Source organism: Staurois parvus, unplaced genomic scaffold, assembly GCF_062004578.1.
Source record: "Staurois parvus isolate SC_StPar_1 unplaced genomic scaffold, SC_StPar_1.0 ptg001806l, whole genome shotgun sequence".
NCBI classification, from domain to species: Eukaryota; Metazoa; Chordata; class Amphibia; order Anura; family Ranidae; genus Staurois; species Staurois parvus.
Window position 1 is genome coordinate 25,698 of NW_028319602.1, and position 18,305 is coordinate 44,002.

At 40.1% G+C, this 18,305-nt stretch overlaps 1 protein-coding gene across 1 annotated transcript in view; it reads right to left on the reverse strand.

The window, feature by feature from the left end:
* Nucleotides 1-18,305, reverse strand: part of LOC149434185 (1-phosphatidylinositol 4,5-bisphosphate phosphodiesterase eta-1-like) — a gene marked incomplete at its 3' end in the record, with an annotated part of 101,720 nt that overhangs the window by 19,052 nt on the left and 64,363 nt on the right. The window contains exon 5 of the mRNA XM_089663990.1: nt 8,673-8,843. Within this exon, the coding sequence (XP_089520116.1) occupies nt 8,673-8,843 (171 nt within the window). The remainder of the gene's footprint in view (nt 1-8,672; nt 8,844-18,305) is intronic.

An 18,305-nucleotide genomic window follows, 5' to 3' on the forward strand; every position in this document is an offset into this window, starting at 1 on the left:
GGCTTTTGCTTTGGAACTCTCCCATAGATGCCATTGTCAGGAATGGACTCAGCACTGGTGGTGGGACTCACCTGCCATGTGGGCTGCAGTACCAGGGCTGACCAGCGGGTGCTCTCAGCAGCCAGAAGCTCACTCCTGCAGTCAGCCAACACCTGGGGCTGATTGCAGGAGGTGTATTTAAGGAATGACCAGGCCTGTGATCAGTGCTTTGGTGTATGTTTCCCATGAGCCCCTGTACCTGGTATCCTGTGTTCCTGCTTATCTGCCTAGTTGCTGACCCTGCTTTGATCCTGACCTCTGCTGACCGTCTCCTGTTGAACCCCTGGCTTGCCTGACCGTCCTTCTGCCTGATCCTCTGTACCGCGCTGCCCGTGAGTTACTCAACCCGGCTTGTGACCCTGACTATTCTCTGCCTGCTCCTCTGGTACCTCACTGCCCGCACGTTGCTGACCTGGCCTGCCTGACTACGCCTGATGCTACCCAGACGATCCATCCATCCCGCACAGATCCAGTCACTACTGTCCAAACCTGCCAGCCCCTTCACATCAGGCTTTCCCCCGGTACATACCCTCGGCAGACCCCTCTACCACAGTTGGGTGCACTCAGGGGCCGCGACTTGGTCTCAGTCCTGCGCTAAGTCCATCCCCACCATCAGGGGCTCTGGTGAAAAGGTAGACTGGGGCTTAGACTCCGCGCCCTGGGGAATCCTGGTCTGTGGGTCACTAGAGATCCCGCCGGGCGGTGCCTGACAGTACCTTACGGCCCGCCTGACCATTCCACCTCTCCAGCCCTGACTACGCCTGTGTTCCTGAAGCCTGCTACTTCCCTGTGTCAGTCCACACATTTCTGGTCATACCCGGATCCCTAACAGCCATATTTGCCCAGTCTTTAGTTTTTAGACGTTCTTCTGGGTTCTTTTATGACCTCCTGGATGAGTCATCGTTTTGCTCTTGGAGTAATTTTGGTAGTCCCGCCACTCCTGTACAGATTCACCACTGTTCCAGGTTTACTGCATTTGTGGATAATGGCTCTCACTATGGTTCACTGGAGTTCCAAAGCCTTAGAAATGGCCTTGTAACTCTTTCCAGACTGATACATGTCAATTACTTTGTTTCTCATCTGTTCTTGAATTTCTTTAGATCGTTGCATGGTGTGTTGCTTTTTGAAATCTTTTAGCATGCTTCACTTTGTTAGGCAGCTTCTATTTAAGTGATTTCTTATTTACTCAGGTTATTTTTGTGCAATATTAAAATCTGGGTCATTAAAGTATGACAAATGTGAAAAGAAAATTTTGTATGAGCTCCTCACATTTTTTAATCTGGCCACAATTTCTACAGTTTTGCCAATTTCAGCAATTTGGTTATCAGATATTCATTTTTTTTGCATATTTTTTGTCCAGGTGGCTTGTAAACATCTTGACCAAAGTCTTTCATATTTGATCAATAAAAGAAGACTACATTAGCAGTAAGGAAATCTATTCCACTTTAACTCCAAATTGTCCAGTAAACTGAGAAATACTGTACAAACAAACAAAAAACCAGAAAAAATTATTTTTAGTGGGAGAGGAGGTGATGACTGATCGAATGATTAATGACTGACATGTACTGCACTCAAAATGTTGTTATATAGTCACTTAATGAGCAGCATACCATAGTTCAACTGCATGCACATATATACTGGCAGCTGAATACATAGAGATTTATAAATATTCTAGTCATTACAAGCTTTGATAACAGCAGCACTGCAGTGGAGTATGTCAGAAATAGCTCCATTACGACCAGATTTATTTTTCCAGGACATTTTCTGGATGTCAATTCATAGACAGATGGCAAAATGACCGAGACATGCATATGAACTGACAAAGATGTCTGAAATTGTAACATAGGCTTATTATTAAATACAACAGAAGCTAAATACAAAACCGTTCAGTCCTGCCCCTCTACCACATGATGTGATCAATGTAAACAGTCCTCATTACATAGACTCTAGTTCTAAAGTAGAAAACGCTCCGGCAGTACATAAAACACCTATGAAATATCACAGATTTGTAAGCACTTAGACATAATAAACCTGAACTGCAGTGCAAAGCTGCAGATGATAGATAATGGATCAGATGGATTGTTGTTTGAGACAGATTGCATGAAACTTTGGCTGAACAAGCATGGACAGGATCAATTTCATCCATAGATCACAAGAAGAACAAATGAGTGAATGGACTGCAAAGTATCAAATCACCCTGATTGATGATGCTAACGGCAGCTTGTGTCCAATCGAAAAATATTTTGTTTTCCTTTCTACCACTGAAACTAAAACTGATCTTAAGAAAAGCAGCCTTGCACCGGGAATTTGTATGACCATCAAAAAACTGTATTACTTTTTATTTGCATATTTTAATTTTCTGGACAAGCTTTCAGGGAGTTCCCTTGTTTCTTATCCTTGTTCTAAAGCACAGAACAAAACCTATATTATTTAGCCCACAGGATTTTAGTTAGTTCTGTCCAGCCACTTCAATAACTAATAAACCTCTGCCAAACAGTCCAGCCAGGAGGGTGACATCACTTTCTCTGTTGGAGTAAAGCACTAGTTATTTTTTTGGGCGCCTGGGATCACCATCCACCCACTTTGGTAAAACCAACAGGGTTAAGTCCCCACCTACCTCAAGAATCGCAAAGGACAGGTCATCAGCAGCTTAGCCATGTCTAAATCACAAGCAGTCCATCACTCTTCCTCCTAAGTGTGTCCTGCGTCACACTCTACCTCACAGACACCTGCTAATTGCTTCCTGCTCCTTTTCAGGCCTCTCCTGCAGGCGGGTTAACCCTTTCAGGACCAATGTCCTTGTAATCACTCAAAGTCTCTCCAAGCCTCTAAATTCCGGATACCAATAAGGACTTACTAATCTTAGAAAAACTGTAAGTTAGTTTACCCCTCTCCAAGCAGAACTCCTCACACTGCTCAGGTGAGAAGCCAAGTGTATTCCAAAACTGCACTGAAATCATCCATCTTAAAAGGATAAAAACCTAAAAAACCTGGAAAACGTGCTTAGTTCCTAGGACCCATCCCTTGCATCCTTTACAATATATGTATGAGTGTGTACATGCATATATATGTATATATGTAGATACAAATACTTTACTGTTATTTGTTTTGGTTAAATAAGATTTTAAATAACACTAATGTAGCCAATACTGCTAAAAATACTATTTTAGTTAATTTCATTTTTATTGTTCTTTACATGTTAGCCTGAAGAGTACTTTCCCCTGAAACACATTGGCTGTATCTGTAATAAATAAAGATTTGAAATGAATTTAAAGTGCGATAGAGGTTTGTTTACACACTTAGATGTCTGTTAGATTAAAGGAATGCAGCACAATCATCCCCTACACACAGCCTGACTGGACAATGAAGGAGCAGCAACGCACCGATTTTATTTCCTTAGCTCACTTTTCTTTTTCTTCCTATAAGCATGTTCTCTGCCAGTACATATGCAAACAGCAGAGACTAATAGGCTCTTAGACCTGCCCTCTCCCAGTTAAAATGCTGCTGTGCAGTAGATGGCAGGAAGCTAATAGAACTATTCAGGTACATATGCTCGTTGTAGGTAAACATGTATTTTTATTATTTTTTGACAGAACACAGCTGAAATTCTGTTTATATCTGCCTGAATTTCAGCTATTTGTGCTTAATCATATATAAAACAGATCTGAGTGTTGCACCCTCCTAGTCAGCTAGGCGGAGCTAGACTCCAATTGTTAGTTAGGGCTGAGTAGCAGCCTGGATGTGTCATATTTTTGATAGGCTCCACAGACTAGCCCCCTGGAATTTCCCCCTGCTCTAGAACTTTGGAGAAAGATCTAGAAGAAGTAGGGTGGATCTGAGGAGTAGCTGACCTATACTCTAAAGCTGGCCATACATTATACAATTTTCTTGAGATTTTTGGTTTAGATTTACCAAAAACCATATAATAGGAGGTCATACCTAACAACACTTTCAATTGTATTCAATTAGGCAGGCCCTTGCACAACATAGCTGAAGGTAAATTTAAAGGAAATTGGACAGAAATGGACAGAAATTGCATAGTGTATGGCCAGCCTTAGGGTAACCTTTAAGAGTAACTGAGCCTGCTCAGCAGCAGGAGAGTTGGAGGAGAGTTCGGGTGGAAGATGTGAGAGAAGAAGAGATGCAGGAGCCTGTGAAAGGGCCCAGATTGAGGGAGAGGGCCTCACCTTCAGGCAGAGGGACCTTGGAAGAAGGAAAGCTTGGGACGTCACCAGCCCCGAGAGAGGATCACCTGTGTGGCAGGGAAGGAGCGGCCCCGCTAGAAGGCCTGGTAGCAGCCACCAACCTACTAGCAACACAGCAGAGGGACCAAGTGAGTAGACCTGCACCCCCTGGGCCAACAAGGGGAAATAGGCACTCTCGTGGGAAACTGTATTAGCTTCTTACCCGAGACTGTTTCACACTGCAGTGGCAGGCACTGGATTTACTGCCCAGAGATTCACCCAGTACAGCTGGATGATGAAAGGATTCATCTGGGATCTGGGATGGTACTGTAGGAGATGATGGCTAGCTCTCCAGAAGAATTTTCACTGTAAAGACTTGTACATGGTTTATAAGGAGTTTGTCCTCTGTTACCTTTGTCCTTGGGCATCCCATACACCCCCTCACCCCATCTAAGTTCTAATTCCCCCAGTAAAATCTCAAAAACAAGCCTAAGGTCTGGTTGCTGTCTCAGTGTGCAAGTGTGGAAGAAGAAAATGTGTGCTGCCTGGCTGTGCAGGACTATAGGGGGACCCAAACTTCATGAGGATACATTTTAAAAAAAGCACACAGTGTGATTTGGCAATACATTTATTCTACTGTTAATATTTTTATTAGAATGAAAGGACTAAGAATTTTATTAGCACAAGGTAAATGTTACAGAATAAAAGTAAGTAATGGACTTTGCAATTGATCTGGAGACTAATAAAAAATATAAGCATGCAGTAATAATAGGTTGGTGTTACATTAGAAATGCATTCTCAATGTACAGGGTAAGCAGATTGTGATTGTGAGGTTTTTTTTTTTTTTCTGATCAATCACATGACTGCCATAGCTCCAGTCATATATTCACATAGACTAACTGAAGAACTAAAAAAAGAATCATATGTCCATATGTTTTAATGTATGTGTGGAGTATTGTATCATTTAAACTATCCTTACATTGCTAAATGAGAATGCAGTAAAAAGGTATTTACATACATTCTAATTTAGCTGTATGTGGATGATTTAAATGATAGAATACACCACACATACATTAAATCATGTGTACATGGGTTAAATGATACATTAAACACAAAGATATAAAACGATGATCATATCAGGTAACGTAATTGAAGATTTGCAAGCCACCGATATAATTGCACATACAGACAGCAGCCAAAAAACAAGCAATTTTTATTAGCAACAATTGCAGAGTCTAGGCTGCAGGACAAATTATGGCACTTTTGAGCCACATGTCAATAAAAGCAATCACAGACACACAGCAGGCCCAAAAAAATTTGGAAGAAAAGTTAGCTGACTAAGTGAAACAATCCTTTAACCACACAGTGTGACAAAATCCAGAAGGAAAAATACTGTCAACATTAAATGGAGCTTGACGATCGGCTAGGGAATGGGCAATTATTGGAACTTTTCGTATGGTAGACAGATCATTATGGTAGACAGATCATCCGATGATGTTTGGCCAGCAATGCAGTAATACATACATTATAATACATAAATATATATATATATATATATATATATATATTAATATATCTTTGTAGCACAAGGTGTATTTCTAACCTTCTAACAAGAGTTTTTTTATTGATAGGATATGTATGTCAGAATAGCTGGTAATTTCTGACACAAACCCAGCATTAATATCCTCCTGCAAAGCTCATCACTGATATTGATCTATTGCTCAGTTCAATGCTGGTGACATTTTAGCAGGCCACCTACTGGCTTTAAAGTCATTATCTACTCACTCACAACCAAGCTACTTGCCAATGATTATTACTATCTGACAGTATTGAAGAAAAACCTACCATCCTAAATTGTGTTCAACTCTTCAAAGTATATCCAGCAGCAAAATTATAGGAAAAACAGGTTTACACACAATAGCTTACCACTGCTTTACTACAGAAGGCATGAATTATATCTGCTCTGGACTGGCTTTCTGACTACAATGGCTTTAGGCCAAAATGGCTAGCGCATGGGGTGTGTTTACTAAAGGCAAACAGACTGTGCACTTTGCAAGTGCAGTTGAACTAAATTTCCTTACTAAATTTAAATGTGGTGAAGCTTCACTTTGTAAAGAAAAACAATAAGGTGCAAGGAAAATATGAAAAACTACATTTTTCTCCCACGTGATTAGATGAAAGAAATCAGCAGAACTTTACCACATTTACTGAGCTCTGGGGAAAATGAGTACAACTGCACTTGCAAAGTGCACAGTCTATTGCCTTTAATAAATCAACCCCTATGTGTAAGGGTATAAGTAAGCCTTACGGGCTGCTCATTCTAAATGATTAGAGCTGTACCCTAAGTAAAACAGAAATAGCACATTTTAAAATTAAAAAAAGATAAATGACCAATAGCTACCCAGGTTTCATATATACAGCTAAGCTGACAGACAAATCAAACAGAGGTCTCTGAATCAGAACACTTACTTGACTACAACTCTGTAAATAATTTACTAACCCAAATGACTATCATGATAATAACATGATCAGGAAACAATCAGTGTGATTCCCAATCATCAGGTGTGCAACCATTTCTGTCAGTCACAGCGTGGACTCCAAAGCTGGCCATACATGGAACCAGGGACGGACTGACCATTTGGAAACTCAGGCACTGTCCGAGGGCCCGGGATCAGTAGGGGGCCCCATGAGATGCCCCTGGTACCTTTTTCATAAGCTTTTTTGAGTTTGGGCAAGGACACAGGGGCCCCATGATCCCCTATTGCCCGAGGGCCCCATGAGTTGTCAGTCCGCCCCTGCATGGAACAATATAAAGAAATAAACAGCCCTAAAGAAAGGCTGTAAAGTAACAGTTTAAATTGACTTTCCATACCATCATTAAGGCCTAAGTGTCTGTGAAACTTACGGGGTCAATCCCTGCAACATTTGACTTTCCACATCACCATTAAGGCCTATATGTCAGGGAAATTTATGGGGTCAATCCCTGCAACATTTTTATTTTCAATATTATCACTACAGCAGATCTTCACTACTTATATTCATTTATGCTGGTCAGTTTGCATTGCAGATTGGTGTGTGGATTTAGTACCTGTCTATCAAACTACCTCTCTACTTGGGGATGATTGGTACTATTTCATACAAATGCTATGCTTTATTCTATATCAGGTCATAAAATGACACACATGATATATTGTCAGTCTATGTTAATTTATCAATGGGACCAGGCTTATTAATTATGCTGTATGTACAATATATGTTCAATTTGGTTGTCCCTTGTGATTAATGGTGCTAAATTTCATCGTTGATTTTTTTGATAAGTGGTGATAATGCTTGCATATGGGCCTACATGATTACTTTTTGTTCCGTGGGGTTTGCGTGATCCCATCATTTTCCTTTTTGGATAATCGGAACTTATATAATTTTGTAATACGCCACTAAGATCATATGTTTTCACTTAACGATGACATGTCGTAATTCATTTACCTAGATATGTGGTATTTACCACTTCTGTGGATAATGGATTAAATTTATGGAGCATATACATGATGCTGGGTACTTTTACCAGCTTTATTCGTCTGCAATTATTTTGAAGTGTATTTTTCACCTTGCAAGCTTTCTTACATTTTTTATGCGAGATTCACAATAAAGCAATTTTTGTACCATCAATTACTCTACAGCCTTTCTTTAGGGCTGTTTATTTCTTTATATGCTTTCAATTTTCGGTATTAACCCACATCTATATGACTGATGACACAGGGTGATCCACCTATTTTGTAGCATTTTTCAATTTTTTTTCCATACATGGAACAAGCCTTTTTATCAAAACACAAAAGATGCAGGTAGCAGGATTTTTCAAAAATGAAACACCTGCTCATTGCAATACACTGACGTGAAGAGCTTCATAGGTTATTATGGCAATTGGTTTTCATTTGCATTTATCATGCTGTGTTCCTGCATTACAGCGCACATAAAACAGGATGGGGTGAAGAAGCCCTAAATTTAATTTCCTGCTAGAGTGACTGGATCACTGCTTTAACCAGAAGTCTGCACAGGGCACAGTGCAAAGTTAGGATTCATCTACTCTGTTCTAATTTTTACCGCACTTGGCAGGAAGCTGATATGCATTGCACATACATGTTCTATTACAACCCCAAATTCCAAAAAAGTTGGGATGTTGTGTAATTTCTACATAAAAAACATAATGCGATGATTTGCAATTCTCATAAACCTATATTTTATTCACAGTGGAGAACAGAAAACAAATCAAATGTTCAAACTGAGAAAATGTACTATTTTAAGAAAAAAATAAGGTACTTTCAAAATTGATGGCAGCAACATGTCTCAAAAAGTTGGGACAGAGCAACAAAGAGCTAGCTAAGTACATTGTACTTTCAAATCGTATAAAGGCAACTTTTATGTTGCACAGCAGCTACAGAACAACTTACATACCTTTTGTTCCACTTTGAGAAACTGGGCTAGTTCATCCACTGTTAAATGGTCTTTTTTGTCACTATAACTTAAAAGCAGGAGGTACAGGTCTCTTCGTAATGACATCATCTTGTAGAAGACGCAAAACTCTTCAAAGGTTAATGTACCTTGGTTTTCATCAGTGTCTGCTTCCTGTAAAACAAATGTTTCATATAATCACGTGACTGTTCCCATATCATAATATAATATGGTCATTAATGACTATCCTAACCCCTTGGCGCCGGCGCCTTCCGGCCCTTTAAGGGTTCCAGAAGCCAGGAGGCGGGGCGTGGCCTTAGGGTCATGTGACTGCCGTGATTCGCTGGCATGGCAGTCACATGATCGGGAAAGGTCCCGATCGATAGAGGAGATCAGGACCTTTCCGTGAGTACGGAACGTGTGTGCTGGGAGCATGCAGGGAGCACGCTCTCAGCACATATTTTTTTTAATAGGACGCAAATGTGCACATTTGCGTTCGGCAGGCGCCAAGAGGTTAATAAAAAATGAAAACATGATAAACCTGATTAGCATAATCACATTTCTGTAAAAGAACAAAGCAAACCTTTTGCTCATCTTTTATAGCAGGTAGCATTCATGTAATACAATTTAATGGTAAGAAGGTATCTAAAGCTGACCATACACTAGTAGAATTTAGTTTAACCCCTTGGCACAAGCGCCTCCCAGCCCTTTAAGGGGTTTGTCATGCTGGGAAGCGGGGCAGGGTTTAGGGTCATGTGACCTCTCGGTGATTGGGTTTTTGCGCGGTCACATGAACGGAAAGCGCCCCATCCATGAGGCGCTGGTAAATGTGCTGGGAGCGCACAAGGCGTGCACTCTCGCCACATCTTTTGCTGACATTGGGTACACAAATATATGGCCCCTCGACACCAAGGCCTAGCTGTCGAGAAGCTGCATATTTGCGTACGCTCAGGGCCAAGGAGTTAAACCTTTTAATTTAAAGAACATTTCTTCAATTTTTTAAATTGTTAATGGTATAAAAGTGACATTAATTTTTGACCACAATAACAAGAAAATTTGAAAGAGCACTATGGAAAAATGTTTTAAAACAAATTAATTTCTAACAGTGCATGTGGTTTTCATTCAGTAAAGTCCACTCGTTCAAAAATTGAATTTTAAACATTTTGAAGTACTTTCAAATGACAATTGTCAAGTCATTGAATGTACTGACAATTTTTGTATGCCAATGTTTTATTTGGGAAAAGCCTGCTATCATAAATTATTTTAAAATCCCAAGAATTCACATAAGAGAGGTCATCATTTCTGTCACCAGCTTGGGAGCAAAACAGTCACAGGTCTACTAAACTTTTTTCTTTTCTTTTTTACTTTCCAGTTTAGGTGGAATAACCTTTTTTGTTTTCAAATTTAGCTGGAACATCCTTTATTGGATTAAAATTATATTTGAGATTATGTCACATTGATTTTAAATAATACAAAAATACCAAACAACTACCAAACAAATGGGTGTTCCTAAAGCCTATTCTGGATAAAGCACAGGTTTGATCCCCCTATCCCTAGCAGAATATAGTTATCGTTCCTTTTCTCTCTGACATAGTACTTTTGGATATAAAGAAACATTTCACTCACTGATAACGTTGGGCCAATCAGTGCTGTAGAGCAGAGAGCCCATAGCCCCATGTACGATGCCACTCCAGCAACTCATACCCTACACAGGACTATCGTTTTTTTCAGTGACGGAATGGAAGGAAACAAGAAAGAGTAGGTATATTCTGCTTTGGAGGTCTGCATTAAAGTGAACCTTTAGCTTTGTTAAACAAGCTTAATAATGGCATGCAATGCCAAGCTGCGGTTTCTAAAGTGAGCAAAATCCTCTCTTGTATTAAAAGAGGTATAGACTCCAGAGAGAGAGAGATATCATTTTACCCCTGTACAAATCATTAGTAATACCTCATCTGGAATATGCAGTTCAGTTTTGGGCACCAATTCACAAAAAGAACATTGGAGAACTGGAGAAAGTGCAGAGAAGGGCAACCAAACTGATAAGAGGCATGGAGGAGCTCAGCTATGAAGAAAGATTAGAGGAACTGAATTTATTCTCTCTTGAGAAGAGGAGATTAAGGGGGAATATGATCAACATTTATAAATACATCAGTGGTTCATATAGTGAACTTGGTGTAGAGCTATTCACCCTGAGGTCATCACAGAGGACAAGGGGGCACTCTTTACGTCTGTAGGAAAAAAATTTAATCTCCAAACATGGAAAGGTTTCTTCACAGTGAGAGCTGTGAAAATGTGGAATAGACTTTGGTTCTGGTCAGCTCAGTGGATTGCTTTAAAAAAGGCCTGGATTCTTTCCTAGATACACAGAATATACAGTAACTGGATACTAACATTTATAAGTAAAGTTGATCCAGGGAATATCCGATCGCCTCTCGGGGGATCAAGAATTTTTTCCCCAGCAGGAGCAATTTGGATCATGCTTTGCTGGGTTTTGCCTTCCTCTGGATCAACTGTGGGTATAGGAATATAACTTTTTTCTTTTTTTTTTTAATGGTTGAACTGGATGGACTTTTGTCTTTTTTCATCCATACTAACTTTGCATAAAGCATGGATTCATTCTATACAAATTAATCTTTGAAGTGATATAAGGTAACTTACACATCTGGTCTGGTTATTGTTATGTGTAGGCTTGAAGATGCCCCGTCATCCCTCATCATGAGCTTTACTTTGTTTAAGGAACTCAAACAGACATTTATTCCAAGTGTCTAAGGTACACTATACCGTACATCATTATTAGATAGTGTTGCTGTCCACAGTGAATGGCAGCTTGAAAAGTGGCATCTTGCAGGTGAGGAAATATTTAAATTTTTAATATTAAAGGATTCTAGAAATGTAACCATGTAAAGGGGCAAAACATGCAGTGGAGTTTAGTGACTAAAAGAATAGCGAATGTTTGCTAATCATAGTAAACAAAGTGACATCATGTTCACCTTGAATACTCAGTCATGTACAGGGAAATGGAAAAAATAAGGTCCTGTCTTAACTATATCCACTGAACATTTTCTGTTCCTTTAGTAAATCAAATTGCATTTCGTATAATATAGGAAAGGTAAAAATATTTCTTGCAATTTTGCAAGACAACTGTACTACCTACATTTTCCAGGAATGTTTCCATGCCTTTCCCATCCTTTGGAATTCCTTATCCCAATCTGTCCAGCTATCTCCAAATCTGTCTGCATTTAAGTGATCCCTGAAAATTCAGCTCTTCAAAGTGGCCTATCCTGTCTCCAACAAATAAATTGTACATTTACTTTCTCAGTGAGCTCATCCTTCACAGTTATTAGCTTTTGTATCATTTGACCATCCCCTTTAGATTGTGTAACTTCTAATGAGCAGGGCCCTCTGATGTCTCTTGCACTGAACTGTATTGTAACTGTGCTGTCTCCATTTATTTTTAAAATGCTGCGCAAACTGTTGGTGCTATTTAAATCCTGAATAATAATAATGGAAAATTGTTTCTTCTCTTGGTTGACACCATACACACTAAGAAATAAACATGGGTCATTAGGAGCCTAGACGGGTCTGGCTTTTAGAGCTGCATGCAGTCTACTCTGTAGCAAAAGCTTTCCCACATGCTTTTGTAGAACTGAAGAACAATACACGTCGAAATTTATGCTGAGGCTGAGCTAATGTCAGATTTTTCAGCTGAACAAGGGAAATGTTTGCTTTTTAATGAAGCAAATTACAGTCTTAAACATTCCCTTAACATGTTGGCCTTGCCCAAATAATGAGTTGTCAGTGTAGAAAACAGAAACATTTCCAGAAACAAAACTTACAGGAACTAATGTTCAGGACCGTCCCTGGAAAATGAGGTCACTCAATTTGAGCTAAATTAGAGGTGTTCAACCTTTTTAACTTTCCTGGGCCACATTGGAAGAAGGGGAATTGTTTTCCTTAAGAGACTTTTTTAACCCAGCAAGCGAGGGAATGTGTATCATATGTAGCATTATGTGCATTTTCAGCATTAGGGTAAATTAAGCTAGTGTCAGAAACTCAGGCCAAGCCCTCCTTGTATGTACATTAGATTTTCCCTAAATTACATATGTTAATTCAGAAAATATTTCTCTCCCCACTCAAACATGCACTGGTTACCCCCATCCTCAAAAAACCCTCTCTGGACCCCACCTGTTTGAATAACTTAAGACCCATCTCCCTGTTCCCGTTTGCCTCCAAGCTTCTCGAGCACCTTGTTCACAACCATATGAACTGCTACCTCACCAACAACAACCTTCTTGATCCCCGACAGTCTGGCTTCCGCCCACAACATTCCACAGAAACTGCCCTACTAAAACTCACTAATGACCTACTAACTGCTAAAACCAACGGCCATTACTCCATACTCATACTCCTTGACCTTTCCACTGCCTTTGACACAGTCGACCACCCGCTCCTCCTCAGTAAACTACACTCCATCGGCCTCCGTGACTCTTCTCTCTCCTGGTTCTCCCCTTACCTTTCTCAGCGCACTTTCAGTGTCACATACAACTCCTCCTCCTCCGCTCCGCTTCCTCTTTCTGTTGGGGTACCCCAAGGTTCTGTCCTTGGGCCCCTCCTTTTCTCTCTCTATACCTCCTCCCTGGGCCAACTGATAACCTCCCATAACTTCCAATACCACCTCTATGCTGATGATACCCAGATCTATCTCTCCACTCCCCAGCTCACCCCCTCAACCCCCTAACATATCACAAATCTACTAAGCGTCATATCAGCATGGATGTCACATCACTACCTTAAACTCAATCTTTCAAAAACTGAGCTTGTAATATTTCCTCGCCTCCAGGACTTCTCCAGAGCCTCTCTCATCCTCTGGAACTCCCTACCACAGCATATCCGGTCAGCCCCCACCCTGTCTGCCTTTAGGCGATCCCTGAAAACACTTCTTCAGGGAAACCTACCCCACCTCCACCTAAGTACTGTACTTGAATCACCTCCGCCAGATCATCCCCCACATCTATCACCTTTTGTATCACCTCCCCCTTCCTTTAGATTGTAAGCTCCACGAGCAGGGCCCTCCTATTCCTTCTGTACTGAAATGTATTGTAATTGTACTGTCTCCCGTTATATTGTAAAGCGCTGCGCAAACTGTTGTGCTATATAAATCCTGTATAATAATAATATACAGATCACTGGGCTGATCCAAGGTCATCTGGCACCCTAAGATGTCAAAGCAGGAATCCCTGGCTAAGAATTGCATTTTCACAACCACAATTTGTCCATTTGGGAAGTAAAGCTGCTCTTAACTCATCAGGAGTGCAGATTGCAGGTTTCTGATATAAAGCATGTTGAAAATGTTTACGAATTAAATAAAAAGAAACTATATTTACATACAAAAGTCAAAATGACAGTAGGTTTGCTATAACTGACATTATGCACTGACTAAAGGATAATTCTTTGATTTGTCTAAAAATGCACTGTAACATTATTTTTACCTTGCATTTGTGAATGAAGTCTGCAACCACTGCGTACAGGCTTCATTTACACAAGGGCTACTGTCAGTACTACTACACAGGGCTGGACCCAGTGTAAACTGTAGGTCCATTTCCTCAGTTGTGCCAAGGTAAATTGATACATGAGAAACTATGATAAATGCGCTGGACAATATATTACTTATTGACCTAGAATTAATCTCTTCTGTTCTTGGCTGGGCAGGAATCAGCAAATATGGATGCACCACAAATTGCATAGCCCTGTTTTGATTGTGACTCAATCAATATATATGCATTTGGAATAATTCTTTAGGACACCTGTTAAAGAGCTGAAATGTAATATTACTTCAACATATAGCAAAGCTGGTTATGGGAGAAGTAACAACCATGTTCACCCTACTGCAATGTAAGATGCATTGTTTGATTTTACATCTCATTTCCCCTCAGTTATCTGCCAATCCAATTTATATTTCCTACTAATATAGTCATAGAAATGCTCACTTTGAATGGACACTGTAATAAAATACATCAACACATTAAAAGCTATGTTTCATAATGCAAACGACTGCCATTCATTACACTCTTATAGGCTGTATGCTAGTTTTGAGGCCCTGAAACGACATCTGTTCACTGTAATGTTGATGCTCTTTAATTATTATGATTCAGAGAACAGCAGCTAACAACTGAGGTTTGTTTCATAAGTGACATGCTTCACCCTGTAATGGTCATACATATCTATATTGGTTTCACTAATTATGCTTAACAGGTTATTTTCCCTTCTTCATTAATTATAAGGTGAGATTCTAAAGAACTTTCTAATTTTGTGGTTTTAAATGATGGGTTTGCTAGAGTCTAATAATTCATCCAAAACACTAAAAATTGGTTTTAATTATCAGCTAAAATTGCAAACCTTTGTTATGATTCATTAATTAAGTTGTTTAAGCTTCTGTTCATAATTAATTCCCTAATGGTCATTTTCTGGTCTATTAATGATTTAACAGATACAGCTATTAGGGCTTTTTCTAAAAACAGATGAAAAAGTAATTAAGCCAACTAAGGAACCAGTCACATTTGGTCACTATTCATTTTATTTAGTAATATAAAAAACATTATTAAAGTCCAACTCCAGCCAATAAAACCCCCTTTCAGGGTTTTTAATACTGTGTGAGGGACTAGACTCTATCCTAGCATGAGATCCTGACAATGATGTCTGTATTCTTCCCCCTTCCTTTGCAGCAGCTGCTCTCCCTCTTCTCTACATTTTGCTTCATCTCTCACTTTTCTTCTCTGAGAGTGATAGAGCAGCCACACAAGCCAGTAGCAATAGTAGCGGCACTTCATCATTATTATTATACAACAGGATTTATATAGCGCCAACAGTTTGCGAAGCGCTTTACAATTTGAGGGCAAGCAGTATGGCTACAATACAATTCAATAAAAGAGGAATCAGAGGGCCCTGTTTGTTAGAGTTCACAATCTAAAAGGAGAGGATCAAGTGATACAAAATGTAATAACTGTGGGGGATGAGCTGATGGAGAAAATAAAATACAGTTGTTAAGAGGAGGCAGGATAGACTTCTCTGAAGAGAAAGGTTTTCAGGGATCGACTAAAAGTGGGAGGAGATAGAAGAGCAGGAGATAGTTGGAGAGATTGGGGTAGGGAATTCCATAGGATGGGAGATACTCAGGAGAAGTCCTGGAGGCGAGCATGGGAGGAGGTGACAAGGGAACTAGAGAGCAGTCTTGGGAGGAACGAAGACAGTGATTTGGTTTGTATTGTGAGACTAGGTTACTGATGTAGCTGGGGGCCGAGTTGTGAATGGCTTTATAATTTGATATTAGTATTTTGAATTTAATTATTTGGGTGAGTGGCAGCCAATGCAGGCATTCGCAGAGAGGGATGGCAGACACTAAATGGTTGTTAAGGTGAATGAGCCTGGCAGCAGCATTCATGATGGACTAGAGGGGGGATAGCCTATGTAAAGGTAAGCCAATGAGGAGGGAGTGGCAGTAGTCGAGGTGAGAGATAACCTGGGAGTGAATTAGGAGCTTTGTGGTGCCATTGGTTAGGAAGGGGCATATTTTGGAGATGTTGCAGAGGTTGAGATGGCAAGCTTTGGAAAGTGATTGGATGTGGGGCCAAAAGGAGAGTTCAGAGTCTAGGATTAAACCTAGCACCCTGGCACACGGGGAAAGGTTGATGGTTGTGCCATTGATCTTGACAGAGAAGTCAGGGGAAGGGGCACATGAGGGAGGAAATATTAAGAGCTTGGTTTTGGATATATTGAGTTTGAGGAAGTGGTGTGACATTCCAGATAATGTGCCAGTCAGTAAGTTAGTGATGCCCAAGGAGACTGATGTTGTGAGCTGAAGGATAGAGAGAGGTTTGAGTGTCATCAGAGTAGAAATAATGAGCTATCCGCTGACCCAGGGAGGAGGTGTAGATTGGGAATAGGAGAGGTCCAAGAACAGAACAGTCAGTGACTGTAAAGTGAGAAAAGTAAAAAAAAATGGCCACAGCTCCAAGCAAACTGAGGAAGAGAAAAATGTGGTGGATTGGTTGAGTTGTAACCGCCCCTTTGGAACATTTGAACTAGCAGCGGAACATTACTTGGCCTTAATCCAGACATGAAATGAAAGCCCAGAAAAAGTGGATCAACAGAGGAAAGGAAGAAAAGCTTTGCTAAGGTGAAGGGGTTCTTCCAGACTCTACCACTGGAATTCTATGACAACTATTTACCATTTGTTGTGGTTTTGAGCTAGCGAGTATGGGCAAACAGCGGATTGGTAAGTTAGGATACATCTCAAGATTTAGCTGCATTTGCTACAACTTTTTTTTAAAAACGCTGACGATACTGTAAGGGCCTGTTCACACGTGTTGATTATGAAGAACGAAGCAATCCTCAATAACACGTTTTTGACATGTTTTTGTTTTGTTCTTGAAACACTGAAAAAGCTTCAAGAATATTTGATAAATGCCCATTAAAGTGTTATTTTTGTAAGGGGAAGTGCTTGAAGGGGAAATGATTTAGAAGAAATGATCTGCTTTGAAGCATGGTTAGGTTGTGGTGTGATAGCAATTATTTTTGTGAATTCTCTGCAAGATGGATTTGTATACTTTGACCTCTTTGACACTTGGTTTGTTACAACACAAGGTTGCTGATACAAAAAGCTTTGCCACTGACAATAATGCTTAATGCCTCTGCTACTGCTTGGCTTTGTCAGTATTTCTGGCTGGCTGATGCTTTTGCTTGCACACAAAAGCAAATGGTGTCACCACATGGCAGCTCTGTACAACCAGGAAGTGGCTGGAGCTGCTCTGTCCCAGTTCTCCATTATTTCCCAGTGCATTCTGGGATACAGGTACATCTACTGTCTCTCCCTCAGCACCCAGATAACACTTTATAAATACTTCACTAAGACACCATAAATGATGTAGGTGCTGTTAAGGTGTGGTTACAAAGCATTACCTTTGAAATTAATGCAGGCAACTGACAAGCATTGATTCCTCACGAAAGTGACTTGCTGCATAATTCTTAACTCAATGCAATGCTGTTGTGCCTGTGTGTACTGTCCTGGGGTGCCCATTGTATTATTCTTTTGTCACCTCCTGCCATGCTTGCCTCCAGGACTTCTCCAGAGCCTCTCTCCTCCTGTGAAACTCCTTACCCCAATTGGTCTGACTATCTCCTACTCTATCCACCTTTAGGCGATCCCTGAAAATCCATCTCTTTCGAGAAGACTATTTACTTTCTCCAACAGCTAACCCCCAATAGTTATTACCTTTTGCATCACATTCTACCTCTTAGATTGTAAATTCTAACAAGCAGGGCCTTCTTTATTGAATTGTATTGTAACTATACTGTCTGTTTTTATTTTGTAAAGTGCTGCACAAATTGTTGGCACTGTATAAATCCTGTATTATAATAATAATATTTGTTATAATAATGCATATATACATTTATGAATTTTACATAACTACGTTTGATTTATTGGTTTCTAAATCACCCCAAGGTAATAAAATATTGGTGTGGGCACCACCCAGGCATAGCTTCGATAATAGACCTACCTATTTACCAAAGTCTATCTGGAAACACAATGGGGTTGATTTACTGAAATTGGAGAATGCAAAATCTTGTGTAGCTCTGCAT